This window comes from Zalophus californianus, chromosome 2 (genome assembly GCF_009762305.2).
Source record: "Zalophus californianus isolate mZalCal1 chromosome 2, mZalCal1.pri.v2, whole genome shotgun sequence".
Classification (NCBI taxonomy): domain Eukaryota; kingdom Metazoa; phylum Chordata; class Mammalia; order Carnivora; family Otariidae; genus Zalophus; species Zalophus californianus.
In genome coordinates, this window is record NC_045596.1 from 105,993,756 (window position 1) to 106,010,292 (window position 16,537).

The 16,537-nt window shown below is 37.9% G+C and overlaps 1 protein-coding gene across 6 annotated transcripts in view; it reads left to right on the forward strand.

Annotated features, from left to right (window-relative positions):
* Positions 1-16,537, forward strand: part of INTU (inturned planar cell polarity protein) — a 101,881-nt gene that overhangs the window by 13,507 nt on the left and 71,837 nt on the right. For all 6 annotated transcript variants that reach the window (XM_027599723.1, XM_027599722.1, XM_027599726.1 and 3 more), the window contains exon 2: positions 12,852-13,390. In XM_027599723.1, the coding sequence (XP_027455524.1) occupies positions 12,852-13,390 (539 nt within the window). The remainder of the gene's footprint in view (positions 1-12,851; positions 13,391-16,537) is intronic.

Here is a 16,537-nt window from a genome sequence, read left to right on the forward strand (position 1 = left end):
TGACTTCTTTTTTCTTTTAATTTAATTTCTTTTATCAAATTACATAGATTGGAAATTCGAACAGTGTATAGCTAAGTTTATGATGAGAAATGGCAATTCTTTGCTACTCCTTCTCTCTACTTCCAACTCAGCATGTTTGAAGATAATTCATATCTTCCCTGTTTCTCCTCTAGCATTGCCCATCTTACTGACATCACTCTCTCCTTGCTCATGTCTTCAGATCTAGTAAGTCTCCAGTCTTGTTGATTTCCTTTTCTGATAGCCACCCCTCCTTCTTTCTTTTCTTCAGAGGCGCTGCCTAACTAAAGCACTTGACTCTCCCTTATAAGAGTGGAGTAGCCTTCTAACTGATCTGGATGCCTCGTCTTTTATCTCTAGTCTTTTTTCCCTACAGCTGCCAGAATTTGCTTTCTAGAACACAGTTCTAAATCATTTTTCTCTTAGAGAACCTACTATAAAAAGATATATTGTGGCAGTTTGAATCAAAGATAGAATTAAACACGTGTTAATATTACCGGTGAAGCTAAATAAAATGAAGCAAATATTCATGTCCTTAACTAGCTCATCCCTGTGATCCAGAAGAGAAGGCTGAGATTTAAAAAACAGCTAATATGTCAGGCTTGGTCACTGATGGTTGTATTGCAAATAATTCAACCACTTCAGTTACAATGGAATTTCTTTATAAAGTGTTGCCTGAAATTATCATCCTGGTGCAGTGTAATGAGTATTGGATTAAGATAGGGGTCAGACAACCTGTCTCTTTATCCCTGCCACCAACCATATGGCCTTACATGTGTCACATAACTTCTGTAAGGATCAGTTTTCACGTCTTAAAATGGGAATGAGAGTATTTACTTAACTGAATTTTGTTGACTGTGAGATTTGTCAAATCCTAGGAACAGGAAAATTGTGAACAGTTGATGGTAAGGGATTGACAAGGAGACAAAGAGGAGTTGATGGTAGAGGTGACATGTATTTGATTTGGAAGAGGGTCAATCCAAGCTGGGTTTCATTTCCTCATTTTCCCCCAGCTTTATGGAAGTATAATTGACAAATAAAAATTGTATATATTTAAGGTGTACAATGTGGTGATTTGATATGTACATACAGTAGAGGATTCTCTAAGAGAAATGCAAATTTTACAAGATTATTTTGCTTGCCTAAAAGTGTTAACATTTTAATTTCATCAAGTTTTCCCTGGTCTTGAGGGGTTCAGAGTTAGAAGAATTCTTGGTTATAAGCTATTGTTTTATGAGATCTCTCTTATAACAAGTTTTCGCATCTTTGTCAGCGGTTTCACAACTTCCTCCATATCTTCAGGAGGGAGAACACTACATATTCTAAGCGGCAGTGTGGTTAAAGAGAAAACTGAAGGCAGAATGTTCAAGAATTTCTATAAAATCTTTGTGTAGATGACCTAATAAAGACATGCTTTTCTTTTTTCTTAATTCAAAATTATTTTTTCTGAAAAATTTGAAATATGCACAAAAGAAAGACCCCTATATACTTCTCACCAAAGACATGGCTTTTCTTTACCTGAAAACTATCTTCCTGGTGTTGATTGAGAAGCTTTATGGGCCTTCATTTATTCTGACTTTTATTTTAAAATTTGAAGTAGTAAGATAATTATGTTAGGGCAGTGAAACTACTCTGTATAATACTATAATGGTGGATGATACATGTCATTATGCATTTACCTAAACCTGTAAAATATACACCACCAAGAGTGAACTGTAATGTAAACTATGGATTTGGGGTGATTATAATATATGAGTATAGGTTTATCCATTGGAACAAATGTATCACTCGGGTGGGAGATGTTGATAATGGAGGAGGTGGGAGGAAGGGAGTCTCTCTGTACCTTCAACTCAATTTTGCTTTGAACCTAAAACTGTTCTTAAAAAAAAAAAGTGCAGTAAATCATTTTTCTATAGTACTCAAAAGCTCGGTAGCCTCCCAAATAAATTCCAGATTCCTTAGGATGATTTTAAAGCTGTTTCAGATCTGTCCCTGGCCTCTCTGATCTCATCTTTGATGATCTTCCTTCTTTAAAGCTTTCTTTATTCCCACTTGTCTTACCTCGGGCTGCTATTTAAAAAATAGTATAGGGTGCCTGGGTGGCTCAGTCAGTTAAGCATCTGACTCTTGATTTTGGCTCAGGTCATGATCTCAGGGTCCTAGGATTGAGCACCACATTGGGCTCTGCATTGGGCATGGACCTGCTTAAGATTCTCTCTCTCCCTCTCCCTATGCAGCCCCACCCCCATTCCCGCTCTCACATACACTCTCTCTCAAAAAAATAAATAAAATTAAAAAAATAGCATAGACTGAGTAGCTTATAAACAACAGAAATTTATTTCTCACAGTTCTGAAGGCTGGTAGTTCAAGATCACTGTACCAGCATGGTCAGGTTCTGGTGAAGACCCTCCTCCAAGTTGTAGATTGCTGACTTCTCTTTGTATCCTTGCATGGCAGAGAGCAGAGAGAACAAGCAAGCTTTCTCATGACCCTTATGAGGGCACTAATCCCATTCACCAGGGCTCCATCCTCATCGCCTCATCTAATCCTAATTGCTTCCCAAAGGTCCCTCTCTAATACCATCACATTGAGTGATAGGGTTTCAACATACACATTTTGGGGAGACACAAACATTCAGTGCTTAACATTACTATGCGGAAGCATACGCTCATTCTCCTATCTCTGGTGTACTTCCACACCTACACTTGTATGGCCTTTGTTCTCTACAAAACACCCTTTCTTCCTATCTTAAAATCATTCAATGTCCCACTTATGTGCTACCTTCTCCTTTACCTTTTTTGATACTTCTTAGACCTAATTTCTCCAAACTTGGCTCTTCTATAGCGGTTTTTGTTCTTCACTGTTGGCACTTGCATTTTAGCTAGGTGATGAGCCCTCAGTCCATCTGACATTTTTAAAAGTACAAAAATGCCCTATCACAGAATGTTTTGCTGGCCTCTGATTTCAATTTTGCCAGGCTCAGATCTTATCCCTAACTTAGTGCTTTGTAAGCATGCTCCATTTAACTGAAGGGGGTAGAGGTAGGGAATGTGGTCCTGGGAATGGGGTCATTATTAATATAGTTCCAATGGAGATGTCTTCCTGATGTAAAAATTTATTTCATGCAGTGAGTACACAATAATTTACTGGCTGATCCCTTCCTTTTCTCTACCATGCTTCACATTTGTTCCAGTGGTGACTGTGGCTAGGCTAGAAAGAACACCAGCCCATCCCAGGCTCCCCACTCCTCAAGCTGCCATAACATCTAGCATAGATTTTAACCATTCAAACTATGGCTTTCTCCTAGAAAACGATCAAAAGACTTCAAGGATGAAAATTAGATATTGCTGGTAGACAGAGCACAGAAAAACAAACACAGAAAAATGTTGGACAGACCAGTACTGAACAAACACCAGATAGAATCCATATTTATTTGTTATGATATTTTTATTGTGTGTGTTTTTATTGTGTGTGGTTTTTCTTTGTCCCTAGAATTGTCCCGCTGTACATATTAGCACCATGTGTGTTGACCACTTTGGTGCTTTTGCCCCCTAAAAAGGAAAACAAAGTATACTGTAACAGGTTTGGAGTAGTAGCAAAAGTCTGTTTTCCTTAAGGAAATGAACCAGTAGGTCTGGCTATTCATAACTTTTCTTATGGTAGCCAAGAAAATCCCAATACCATTTCAATTGATAAAAAATGTTGACAATGTAAATAAAGACCTGAGAGATTCAATAATTTAGAAGAAAAAAATTAGTATCAGTGTAGAATTCTTTTTTTCTTTTTTTAAGCTTTATTTATTTGACCAAGAAAGAGACAGTGAAAGAGGGAACACAAGCAGGGGGAGTGGGAGAGGGAGAGGGTGAGGGAGAAGCAGGCTCCCCACTGAGCAGGGGGCCTGATATAGGGTCAATCCCAGGACCCTGGGATCATGACCTGAGCTGAAGGCCGACGCTTAACCAACCGAGCCACCCAGGCGCCCCTCAGCGTAGAATTCTTGAATATGAATTGAGAAACTTATTAGCATTATCTGAAATTCATTTTCTTTAATATAGTTATGTTACTGTTTATGTAAGTGAACTTGGTTATTTGCAAATTAGCAAATCTTTCTTTGGGAAGAAGGACTGCTCATATTTACTACATCATTTAGAGCCTTGAAAACCAATGAAACTGTCCTCAAACGTTGCAAGCAATGAATATACAATTGTTTCTGTTCAGAGAAAAGTGGAATAAACAAAATAATCTCATTGAAAGACATTTACACAATGACAGCTTTGCAGTTTGTACCATAGGATCTCAGAAAAGAGATTAAAGAACACTTACGAAAATCTGTATTATAAAAAAATCAGAATTAAAGCTGCTAGAGTTAATTCCTTTTTCAAAATAAGCATTTTCTTTTGGAATTAAGTTTAGACTTACAGAAAAGTTGCAAACATAGTACAGAGAGTTCCCTTATATCCTTCACCCAGTTTCCCCTGATCTTAACATCTTATACAACTATGGTATGTTTGCCAGAACTAAGAAATTAACATTAGTACAGTACTATTAAATAAACTCCAGACTTTATTTGAATTTTACCATTTATCTACTTACGTCCTTTTTCTGTTCTAGGATCTAATCCAGAATATCATATTGCATTCAGTCATTAAGTCTCCCTAGTTTCCTGTGGTCTGTGACAATTTCTTAGTTTCTTGTTTTTCATAACCTGGAGCTCTTGGTTAAGGTAACGTCTGCAAGGTTTCTTCACTGTGAAGTTACTATTTCTCACTTTCCATACTCTGTTCTTTGGGAACGCATCACTAAGTCCAGTTCACATTAAAGGGGAGGAAGGATTAAGCTCCATCTCCTGGAGGAGAGAGTATCAACATATAATATTAATTTATTTAATTTTGTTATTAATAATAGTTGGACTGAAAGGTTGGTTTTTTCGTAGTTGTTGTCTTTAATACACCCTCTTCTAGTAGAACTAGTTTGAGAATACAGTCTTCACAACTCTGTTAAACTTTCTAACACATTAATCAGTTATGCTCTTGATGTTTATCTAAGTAGGAATTAATCATCTGGAGTAGGAATAAGGAACCTTCCAGGAATACTGAACTATGGGAGCCACAGAGGCCGCATCTAGTTTGCTGCTTCTTTTTTTTTTTTCCCTCATATTAACTTTTTCTTTTTTTTTTAATTTTTTATTGTTATGTTAATCACCATATATTACATCATTTGTTTTGGTGTAGTGTTCCATGATTCATTGTTTGTTCATAACACCCAGTGCTCCATGCAGAATGTGCCCTCTTTAATACCCATCACCAGGCTAACCCATCCCCCTACCCTCCTCTCCTCTAGAACCCTCAGTTTGTTTTTCAGAGTCCATCATCTCTCCTGGTTCGTCTCCCCCTCTGACTTACTCTCCTTCATTCTTCCTCTCCTGCTATCTTCTTCTTTTTCTTTTTTCTTAAAATATGTTGCGTTATTTGTTTCAGAAGTACAGATCTGTGATTCAACAGTCTTGCACAATTCACAGCTCTCACCGTAGCACATACCCTCCCCAATGTCTATCACCCAGCCACCCCATCCCTCCCACCCCCAACCACTCCAGTAACACTCAGTTTGTTCCTGAGATTCAGAATTCCTCATATCAGTGAGGTCTGCTTCTTTTTTTTTAAAGATTTTATTTATTTGACAGAGAGACACAGCAAGAGAGGGAACACAAGCAGGGGGAGTGGGAGAGGGAGAAGCAGGCTTCCCACTGAGCAGGGATCCCTATGCAGGGCTTGATCCCAGGACCCTGGGATCATGACCTGAGCCGAAGGCAGACACTTAACAACTGAGCCACCTAGGCACCCCTCTAGTTTGCTTCTTAAGCCAATAGCACTTAGCCTGGAGCCTAGCAAATAGAGGTCATTGGAGACATCTTCCTTTATTGCTAGGGGTTGGAAGAATACAGAAGTATGAGTGCTATATCTAATAAAGTTATAAGTTTCTCTACATTTTTGATTCTGTTGGGCAAGAGGAAAGGGACTGACATTTATTTGACACTTACCATGCCAAGCACATTTTTTAATTTACTCTTGATAACAGCCATGTGAGGTAGCTATAACCTGTTTTCTAGAAGAGAAAAACTAAAGCTTAGAAAAGTAAAAATGTCAATAGAACAGAATTTGAACCCAGATCTTTGTGACTTCTCAGTTCATTTTTTTTTGCTATACATGTTTCCTTCTTTCATGAGTCTCGTACATTCATTTCCCTGTCTTTGTTCCTGTTCCTCTTATCTCCTTTTAATTTCTACTTCCTCTTAAAGTGAAGTATCTTAAATTTAGAGGTGAGGAAAATGGATCTCATTCATTGCTGGTGGAAATGTGAATTGGTATAATCTTTGGTTAAAAATGTATATGTATACATACATATAAGGATGGTTACTGTATCATTGTCCATAAGGGTAAAACAAATACTGAACACAAAGCTAGCTTATAAGGAGGTGAATGACCAAATGTGCTTCATCCTTGATAGGAACCATTAATGCAGCCATTAGGGGTGATACATGTTAAAGGTATGTGTATATATACATATATACATATATATATGTATATATACACACACATTTGAAAGATGATTCCACATTTTATTTATTTTATTTTTTTTATTTAAGATGTTATTTATTTGACAGAGAGAGAGAGACAGTGAGAGAGGGAATACAAGCAGGGGGAGTGGGAGAGGGAGAAGCAGGGAGCCCGATGCGGGGCCCGATCCCAGGACTCTGGGATCATGACCTGAGTCGAAGGCAGATGCTTAATGGCTGAGCCACCCAGATGCCCCTCCACATTATATTTATATATAATAGAATATGTAATAATTCTAGTTTTTCAAAACAATGACAGCATAATCCTATATATGTTTTTATATGATTTTATGATTTTAAGAACATGAATATTTAACATTTATGTCAGTGAAAAGTAGGAAGGGAAGATGACATGTATTGTAGTTTTGTTCCCATTTATATAAAATGAGTCTATGCATATGTATGCATAAAAGGATGCATGAAAGTACAGTCACCAACTAGGAATCTGGTCGACATTAATTCCTTCCTCTGTCTTCATCTCATTCAATCAGTCTCAAAGTCCAGGGATTTTCAAGCATTTCTTAAATGTTTTTCTTACTTTCCATGTTTTCTGCCTTGCTTTATTTATTTATTTATTTATTTATTTATTTATTTATTTATTATTATGTTATGTTAATCACCATACATTACATCATTAGTTTTTTTTTTTTTAAGATTTTATTTATTTGAGAGAGAAAGAATGAGAGACAAAGTACATGAGAGGGAGGAGGGTGAGAGGGAGAAGCAGACTCCCTGCTGAGCAGGGAGCCCGATGCAGTACTCGATCCCAGGACACCAGGATCATGATCCGAGCCAAAGGCAGCTGCCCAACCAACTGAGCCACCCAGGTGCCCCTACATCATTAGTTTTTGATGTAGTGTTCCGTGATTCATTGTTTGCGTATAACACCCATTGCTCCATGCAGAACATGCCCTCTTTAATACCCATCACCAGGCTAACCCATGCCCCCACCCCCCTCCCCTCTAGAACCCTCAGTTTGTTTCTCAGAGTCCATAGTCTCTCATGGTTCGTCTCCCCTTCCAGTTTCCCCCCTTCATTCTTCCCTTCCTGCTATCTTCTTTTTTTTAATATATAATGAATTATTTGTTTCAGAGGTACAGGTCTGTGATTCAACAGTCTTACACAATTCACAGCGCTCAACATAGCACATACCCTCCCCAATGTCTATCACCCAGCCACCCCATCCCTCCCACCCACCACCACTCCAGCAACCCTGTTTGTTTCCTGAGATTAAGAATTCTTCATATCTGCCTTGCTTTAGATACCATCTTTGCCTAGTATCTAAACATCCCCCTAACTATTCTCTTGACTTGAATCTTATCTACCTCAAATCCTTCTTCCAATTTCTTATTAAAGTAGATCTATCCAGAGATATCTGACACATAAATCTCTATCTAGAACTCTTAAACTATAAAATCCAAACCCCTTGCCATGGTCCAAAAGGCCTTGTAAAATTAGGACTTGACTACGTTTCCTCTTGTGCCCCACCTTTGGCAACTGTAGACTAGCTTTGTTTTGTTTTGTTTACAAGATTTTTTTAAAATTCCTAGTTAGTTAACATACAGTGTAATATTCGTTTCAGGAGTAGAATTTAGTGATTCATCACTTACAACACCCAGTGCTCATCACAACAAATGCCCTCCTTAATGCCTATCACCTATTCAGCCCCTCCCCTGCTCACCCCCCCTCCAAAATGTCTGTTCTCTATAATTAAGAATCTGTTTGTGGTTTGCCTCTCTTTCTTCGCCCCCTCGGATATTCATCTGTTTTGTTTCTTAAATTACACGTATGAGTGAAATCATACGGTATTTGTCTTTCTCTGACTTATTTCACTTAGCATAATACTCTTAGCTCCAACCACATCATTGCAAATGGCAACATTTCATTCTTTTTTATGGCTGAATAATATTCCTCTGTGTGTGTGTGTGTGTGTGTGTGTATCACCTCTTTATCCATTCATCAGTTGATGGATACTTGGGCTGCTTGCATTTTTTGGCTATTGTTGATAATGCTGCTATATACATTGGGGAGCATGTACCCCTTTGAATCAATATTTTTGTATCCTTTAGGTAAATACCTGGTACTGCAATTGGATCATATGGTAGTTTTATTTTTAACTTTTTGAGGAACTTCCATACTTTTTCCACAGTGGCTGCACCAGTTTGCATTTCCACCAGCAGTGTAAGGAGGTTCCCCTTTCTCCGTATCCTCACCAACATCTGTTGTTTCCTGTGTTGTTAATTTTAGCTATACTGACAGGTGTGAGGTGGTATCTCATTGTGGTTTGGATTTGTATTTCCCTGATGATGAGTGATGTTGAGCATCTTTTTATATGTGTGTTGGCCATCTGTATGTCTTTGGAAAAATGTCTGTTCATGTCTTCTGCCCATTTCTTAACTGGATTATTAGTTTTTTGGGTGTTGAGTTTGATAAGTTCTTTAAGATTTTGGACATATCCTTTATCAGATATGTCATTTGCAAATATCTTCTCCCATTCTGAAGGTTTCCTTTTAGTTTTGTTGATGGTTTCCTTTGCTGTACAAAACCTTTTTATTTTGATGTAGTCCCAATAGTTCATTTTTGCTTTTGTTTCCCTTGCCTCACGGGACCTATCTAGAAAAAAGTTGCTACAGCCAATGTCAGAGAAGAGAAGTTGCTGCCTGTGTTCTCTTCTAGGATTTTTGATATTTCAGGTCTCATTTAGGTCTTTCATCCATTAGGTCTTTCGTCCATTTTGAATTTATTTTTGTGTAAAGTGTAAGAAATTGGTCTAGTTTCATTCTTCTGCACGTAGCTGTCCATTTTTCCCAGCACCATTTTTTGAAGAGACTGTCTTTTTTCTGTTGGATATTCTTTACTGCTTTGTTGAAGATAAGTTGACCATATAGTTGTGAGTCCCTTTCTGGGTTTTCTGTTATGTTCCATTGATCTATGTGTCTGTTTTTCCACCAATACCATACTGTCTTGATCACTACCCCTTTGTAATATAACTTGAAGTCTGGAATTGTGATGTCACCAGCTTTGCCTTTCTTTTTCAAGATTGCTTTGGCTATTTGGGGTCTTTTGTGATTCCATACAATTTTAGGATTGATTGTTCTAGCTCTGTGAAAAATGCTGGTGGTATTTTGATAGGGATGGCATTAAATGTGTAGATTGCTTTGGGTAGTATAGACATTTTAACAATATTTGTTCTTTCCATCCATGACCATGGAATGTTTTTCCATTTCTTCGTGTCATCTTCAATTTCTTTCATCAGTGTTTTATAGTTTCAGAGTACAGATCTTTTACCTCTGTGGTTAGGTTTATTCCTAATTATCTTATGGTTTTTGGTGTAATTGTAAATGGGATTGATTCCTTAATTTCTCCTTCTGCTGCTTCATTGTTGGTGTAGAGCAATGCAACAGATTTCTGTACATTGATTTTGTATCCTGGGACTTTACTGAATTTGTGTATCAATTACAGCAATTTTTTGGTGGAGTCTTTCAGGTTTTCTACGTAGGATAACATGTTGTCTGCAAATGGTGAAAGTTTTACTTCTTTGCCAAGTGCCTTTTCTTTTTGTTGTCTGATTGCTGAGGCTAGGACTTCCAGTACTATGTTAAATAACAGTGGTGAGAGTGGACACCCCTCTCTTGTTCCTGACCTTAGAGGAAAAGCTCTGTTTTTCCCCTTTGAGGATGAAATTAGCTGTGGGTTTTTCATATATGGCCTTTATGATGTTGAGGTATGTTCCTTCTTTAGTTGTCTACATAGGTCAGACTAGTTTTAGTTGTCCACATAGGCATAGAGACAGCCCCTCAAGGCCTCTGCTTATGCTGTTATTTCTGCTTGGAATTGTCTTTTCTTCTTCCCCTTCAGGCCCCCATATCCCCATCACCAACCATTTATTCTTTTAAAACTTACTTCTGTGTATCCTCTACCAGAAATTCTCCCTGCCCTCACCCTCAATCCCAGGCTAAACTAGGTGACCTCTATTTTGCATTTACCATGTGTATCATTGTGAATTCTTTCTCACTTTCTCTTCCCCACTAGACAAGGAAAGGACTGATGTTTTAATCATTACAATTCTAGTACCTTCCAAGCACCTGGCACTGTTCATTTGCTCCATGATTGAATGTCCTGTGCCCCCTACCATCACCATGATTGAATGTCCTGTGCCCCCCCCCACCATCTTTAAGTCATAGCCAAAAAGTGGTTCTCATTCAAATTTTAGAGATAAGATGAAACATCCTCATGTTTAGCATAGGGGAAAAAGTATTTCTTTGGGGTCACATATTTAATGCAAATAATATACTAGATTAAAAGATTATGAAGCAAATAATTTCATTCATTGTTTAAATTGATACATATCTTCATAAGTAATTGTGTATAATCATGATATGTACATTGTGCCATTTTAAATTATGGTACATAGTTACCTAAATTTTTTATGATTGGAAGCAATTATTTAGATTCTTCAGAGTAGAATTACAGAGTTACTAAATACTAATTTCTGTGGGTACAAATGGATATGGTTGAAACATCTGATAAATGGTTAATACCTGGTGCTAAGTGGTGCTAACATGATGCCACACATTGGGAACCAACAAGTGCCAAAGTAATATTAGTTTTGATATTTGGGGTTAGGTATGCCTTTTTTTTAACCATTAATATATAGTTGAAAATCCTGTATTAATTGCCAGCCACAGATGAGATAGGTGGTTAATTTCAGAGTTGAGTAATAGAATAGTGCATTTTTTAAAATTAATTTTCAGTTTTTAGAGAGACAGTTGACTTTTTTTGAGAGAGAGAGAGCATGCGTGTGCATGCAGTGGGGGGAGGGACAGAGGAAGAGGTGGAGAGAGAATCTTAAGCAGGCTCCAAGCCTGGTGTGGAGCCCAACACCAGTACCCAAGCCCTACACGGGGCTGGATCTCATGACCCTGAGATCATGACCTGAGCCGAATTCAAGCATCAGACACTTAACAGTCAACTGTCTCTCTAGGGGTGCCTGGGTGACTCAGTCGGTTAAGTTAAAAGAACCAGAGTTGCTAATAAACACTGCAGAAAATGGAAATGTCTTCTATTTGATGGAACTATTAGAATACAAATTATACCCTTTTACATCAGAATATTAGAGCTGGTGTTTCGTAAAGACTCTCTTAACATATTATATTTTCCACTGTAACCAGTTTGCTTTAAAAAATAGTTTGAAAGGTAAATTTTCATAACATTAAACAGGCAGGGTGGAGTTTGTGATTAGGTTTGTTACCTTAAGATGAGAATTTTGGGGCGCCTGGGTGACTCAGGTCAGCCTTGGCTCAGGTCGCGATCCCAGGGTCTTGGGATCAAGCCCCACATCAGGCTCCCTGCTCCGCGGGAGGCCTGCTTCTCCCTCTCCCACTCCCCCTGCTTGTGTTCCCTCTCTCGCTGTGTCTCTCTGTCAAATAAAAAAAAAAAAAAGATGAGCATTTTGTTTTTTTAATGCTGTTTCAGTCATTTTAATAGCAGTACTTTTGTTTTTTTCAATGGCCTACTTCCCAGTTAAATTTTTTTTTAACAATCACATGATGAATTATGTAATATGTGGTTTACTTTTCTTACTACAATTATTCATAAAAAGGAGTTTTATGGAAATTATAAGCTATAGAAGCAATCACTATTAACTGTGATTATAAACTAGTTGTTTTCAGAGATTTTAGTTTATGGTGAGGTGAACGTTTGTTTTTTTGAAAATTTATTGTATAAACAAATCTTATTAATAATGGTAGACTTTAGCTTTCTTCTTAACATGACAGCCGTGCTGAAGAGTTTCTATGCAAATGGGATGTTTTTATGTCCAATTTCCAAATGGCTATGTCTGGATACAATTGCACAATCAACTATTAATGTAAATTATTGTCCAATGAAATTGTTTAAAGTGGGCAATAACCTTACAAGGGCTGAATTAAAATGAAAAAAAAATACCTTAGATTCTAGAAGGAGGCCATCTCCTTTTTTTGTTTTCTATCACTATGCTTTTTTGATACCCTCTCCTCCAACCCCATTTCTTCAAGACTCTTAAAAAGTGTCCTAGAAAATAATGTTGATGCTTATAATAAATCAGAAACAGTAAGGAGACTTTGAAATAATCAAAGAACTTTCACCTCCTCCCACCTCCCTGCACCCCTGGTGCCCGAAAGACATAACTATTTTTCTTATGTTTGGCTGCTATTCAGAGCGTCTTTTCTATTTTTCACAGTGAGGTTGAACCTGAATGGCTGGACAGTGTGCAGAAAAATGGAGAATTATTTTATTTGGAATTGAGTGAGGATGAAGAAGAAAGCCTCCTTCCTGAGACTCCTACAGTGAACCATGTCAGGTTCAGTGAAAATGAGATTATAATTGAAGAGGATGATTACAAAGAAGGAAAAAAGTATGAACCTAAACTCAAGCGGTTTACCAAAATTTTAAAAACTAAAAGTCTTTTACCTAAGCGCTACAATAAAAAAAATAGGAATGACAATGAGCTGGTGTCCATTCTAAAGCATCAATCCAATCAGAAAACAGGAGTTGTTGTCCAACAGCGGTACAAGGATGTGAATGTTTATGTAAACCCCAAAAAGTTAACTGTGACCAAAGCCAAAGAGCAGCTCAAGCTTCTGGAAGTCCTGGTTGGGATTATCCATCAGAGCAAGTGGAGCTGGAAAAAAAGTGGAAAACAGGGCAGTGGAGAGAGACTTGTGGTCCATGGCCTGCTGCCAGGAGGCTCTGCTATGAAGAGCGGTCAGATATTAATTGGTAAGTGTTGCTGGTGAACACTGTGCTTGTTTGCAGAGATTCATGATTAGTGATACCTTGTGAGTCATGATCAAAACAATTATATCCAAAGTCTCAACAGATTAAGGACTGCTTGATGATATTTGGGACAGTAGTGAAATTGTTAATCATGGTGTACTACAAGGCATGATGTTCTTAAAATAAGTACTTTGGTGAGTTGAATATGTGTGTGCCTTGTTTAGGCCAAGGAATAGCTTAACTAATTTTTGAGTTTTGAATTATATCATTTTATTTCATCTTGGTTATGTTTGCTGACAAGAAAAAGAAAATAAGTTAATTTTACAGTGATAATTTAGATTTGAATGACCTATATCCAATAGCATGATATAAAAATATGTAATTTATGAATAAAAATACTTTTAAATTGTATGTTTGCACTTGAGTACACTAAGTTCTTGGAGTGGTTTTAAACTGTTTCGTTTGGCATATTTAGCAACAGTGATGTTATACATAAATTTCCTTTTAAGGGTGCTTGTCATAAAATATCTCATCAGTTTGAAGGGAAAAAAATATATCCGAAAGTTATTCTGAATATATACTAAGGTGAGCATTTTGTATTGCTGATACATTTTCAGCTGTTAGATATAATGCTTGAGTTAGAGGCAACTTCGTTACTTAGGTAAAAGCTATATTAGTCAAATGTGAGAATATATTATTAATGAAACTTAAAAGTTATTAACAAATCTAAAAGCTGACAGTCTTTAAAGTTGACTCAGCCTACAAGATTTAGATACAGCAACTTTTATAGCTACCTTAGAAACATTTAGAAATATTTCTTTAAGTCCAAGTTGCATTTGTTTGTTCACTGAGTCCACAAAATTTTTGAGCATCTGCTAAGTGTCAGGAATACAAAGATTACTCTAAACATCCACTCAGTCCTCTTAAGAAGCTCCTACTCTGGTGCAAGAGGTGGGTGAGAAATAGGCAGACAGTTTCGCATAGTATGATAAGTGCCATGATAGGATTTACAAGAACAAATCACATAGGAAGAGCATCTATGCAGTGTGTGTTCCAAATGGTTGCGACAAGATCTCCACATTCTCTTCTTAACAATGCAGTGTTGATACTCCTCCCATGGAGAGTTAAGTTTTTGTGTCCTCCCTTCCCTACCCCTGTGGGCCTGGACTACAGCTTAAGTAGTACTATGTGATTTCAGAGGTGGGATCATAAAAGGGGATGCAGCTTCTGCACCCAGTTGCCATTGTGTCAGCAAGGCCGGTCCACATGAAGAGGCCATGAGTACTATTCTGGCTGATCACCCCAGCTGAGGCCTCAGCCACCCTGCAGCATCAGCTACCACACATGAGTGAAGAAGCCTTCCAGAAAATTCCAGCCCCAACCATCATGTGGCTGCAACCACAGGGGGAACCCCGAGTAAAAACCTCAGCTAAGCCCAGTCAACTCCAGAACCAGGAAAGATAATAAATGTTGTTTTAAACTCCGAAGTTTCGGGGTCATTTGTTATGCAGCAGCGGATAGCTGGAACAGAAGCTAATATCATGCTTACATTCTCTCAGGTGCTCAACTTCCTTTTTTATAAAATGTCTTTAAGGTTTATTCTTTTCATTCTGTCAGAGGATGCCAGAATTCATGCTTATGAAATCTTGCCTGGTTGTTGCCAACCACCATAATTTTAGGATACCACATGATGGAAAACTTCTATATTTATCTGGGGCCTCTGCTCAGGACCTAATTGGCCTGATTTGTAGACAAATCTCTAAAATTCTTTTTACCCAGGGGCGCCTGGGTGGCTCGGTCGTTAAGCGTCTGCCTTCTGCTCAGGTTATGATCCCAGGGTCCTGGGACTGAGCCCTGCATCAGGCTCCCTGCTCGGCGGGAAGCCTGCTTCTCCCTCTCCCACCCTTGATGCTTGTGTTCCTTCTCTCGCTGTGTCTCTCTCTGTCAAATAAATAAATAAAATCTTTAAAAAATAAAATAAAATTCTTTTTACCCATTTCCCTTGAAACCTAGTGGAGAGGTGGTTATGGTCAGTGAGTGTCCCATTCCATGTTTCCTTTCCCCTGATCCTCACTCCAGTCTGCTGAGCCTTCTAGGAATGCCACTTACCTCTCGACCTGATCTTTTTGCACCATCTGTATGGGAGGAAAGAGAATGAACTGTAGAGAGGAAGAGGCTGCTAGGTAGTCCTGTTGTTTATCTTTAAAATAATTTAAAGTTACACAGGATGCTGGTAGTATACTTTTTGACTTGAGTGTGGTTATGTGGGTATGTTCACTTTTTGATAATTTATTGTTGTACTATTATAGTTTGTACACTTTTCTGCATGTGTATGAATAGCAATGAAAAGGCAGAAAAATGAAGTTCATGATTTCCGTTTCATAATGGAAAGTTTATGATTTACCAATAAGTAAAAAAAAAGATTTGTCAAAATAAAATGATTATTTCATCCTTGGTGCATAGCAAAATGCTTGGTTGATAAATAAGCCCTCAAAAACATTTATTAAATAAATGCATAAACTATGTAGAAAAATATGTGCAGGGAAAACAATTGGAAGTAAATATAAATACAGCATAATGCTATTAGTGTTGGGTTTGTGTGGAGACATTATAGGTGGTTTGTTTTCTGTTTTTTCAGATTTTTAATTTTATGGTGATGTTGTATATTTTTATTTTTTTATTTTTTTTAAAGATTTTATTTATTTATTTGAGAGAGAGAGAATGAGAGACAGAGAGCATGAGAGGGAAGAGGGTCAGAGGGAGAAGCAGACCCCCCCGCTGAGCAGGGAGCCCGATGTGGGACTCGATCCTGGGACTCCAGGATCATGACCTGAGCCGAAGGCAGTCGCTTAACCAACTGAGCCACCCAGGCGCCCTGATGCTGTATATTTTTTTTTTTTTAATTTTTTATTGTTATGTTAATCACCATATATTACATCATTAGTTTTTGGTGCAGTGTTCCATGATTCATTGTTTGTTCATAACACCCAGTGCTCCATGCAGAACGTGCCCTCCTCAATACCCATCACCAGGCTAACCCATCCCCCTACCCCCCTCCCCTCTAGAACCCTCAGTTTGTTTTTCAGAGTCCATCATCTCTCATGGTTCGTCTCCCCCTCTGACATACTCCCCTTTTCTTCCTCTCCTGTT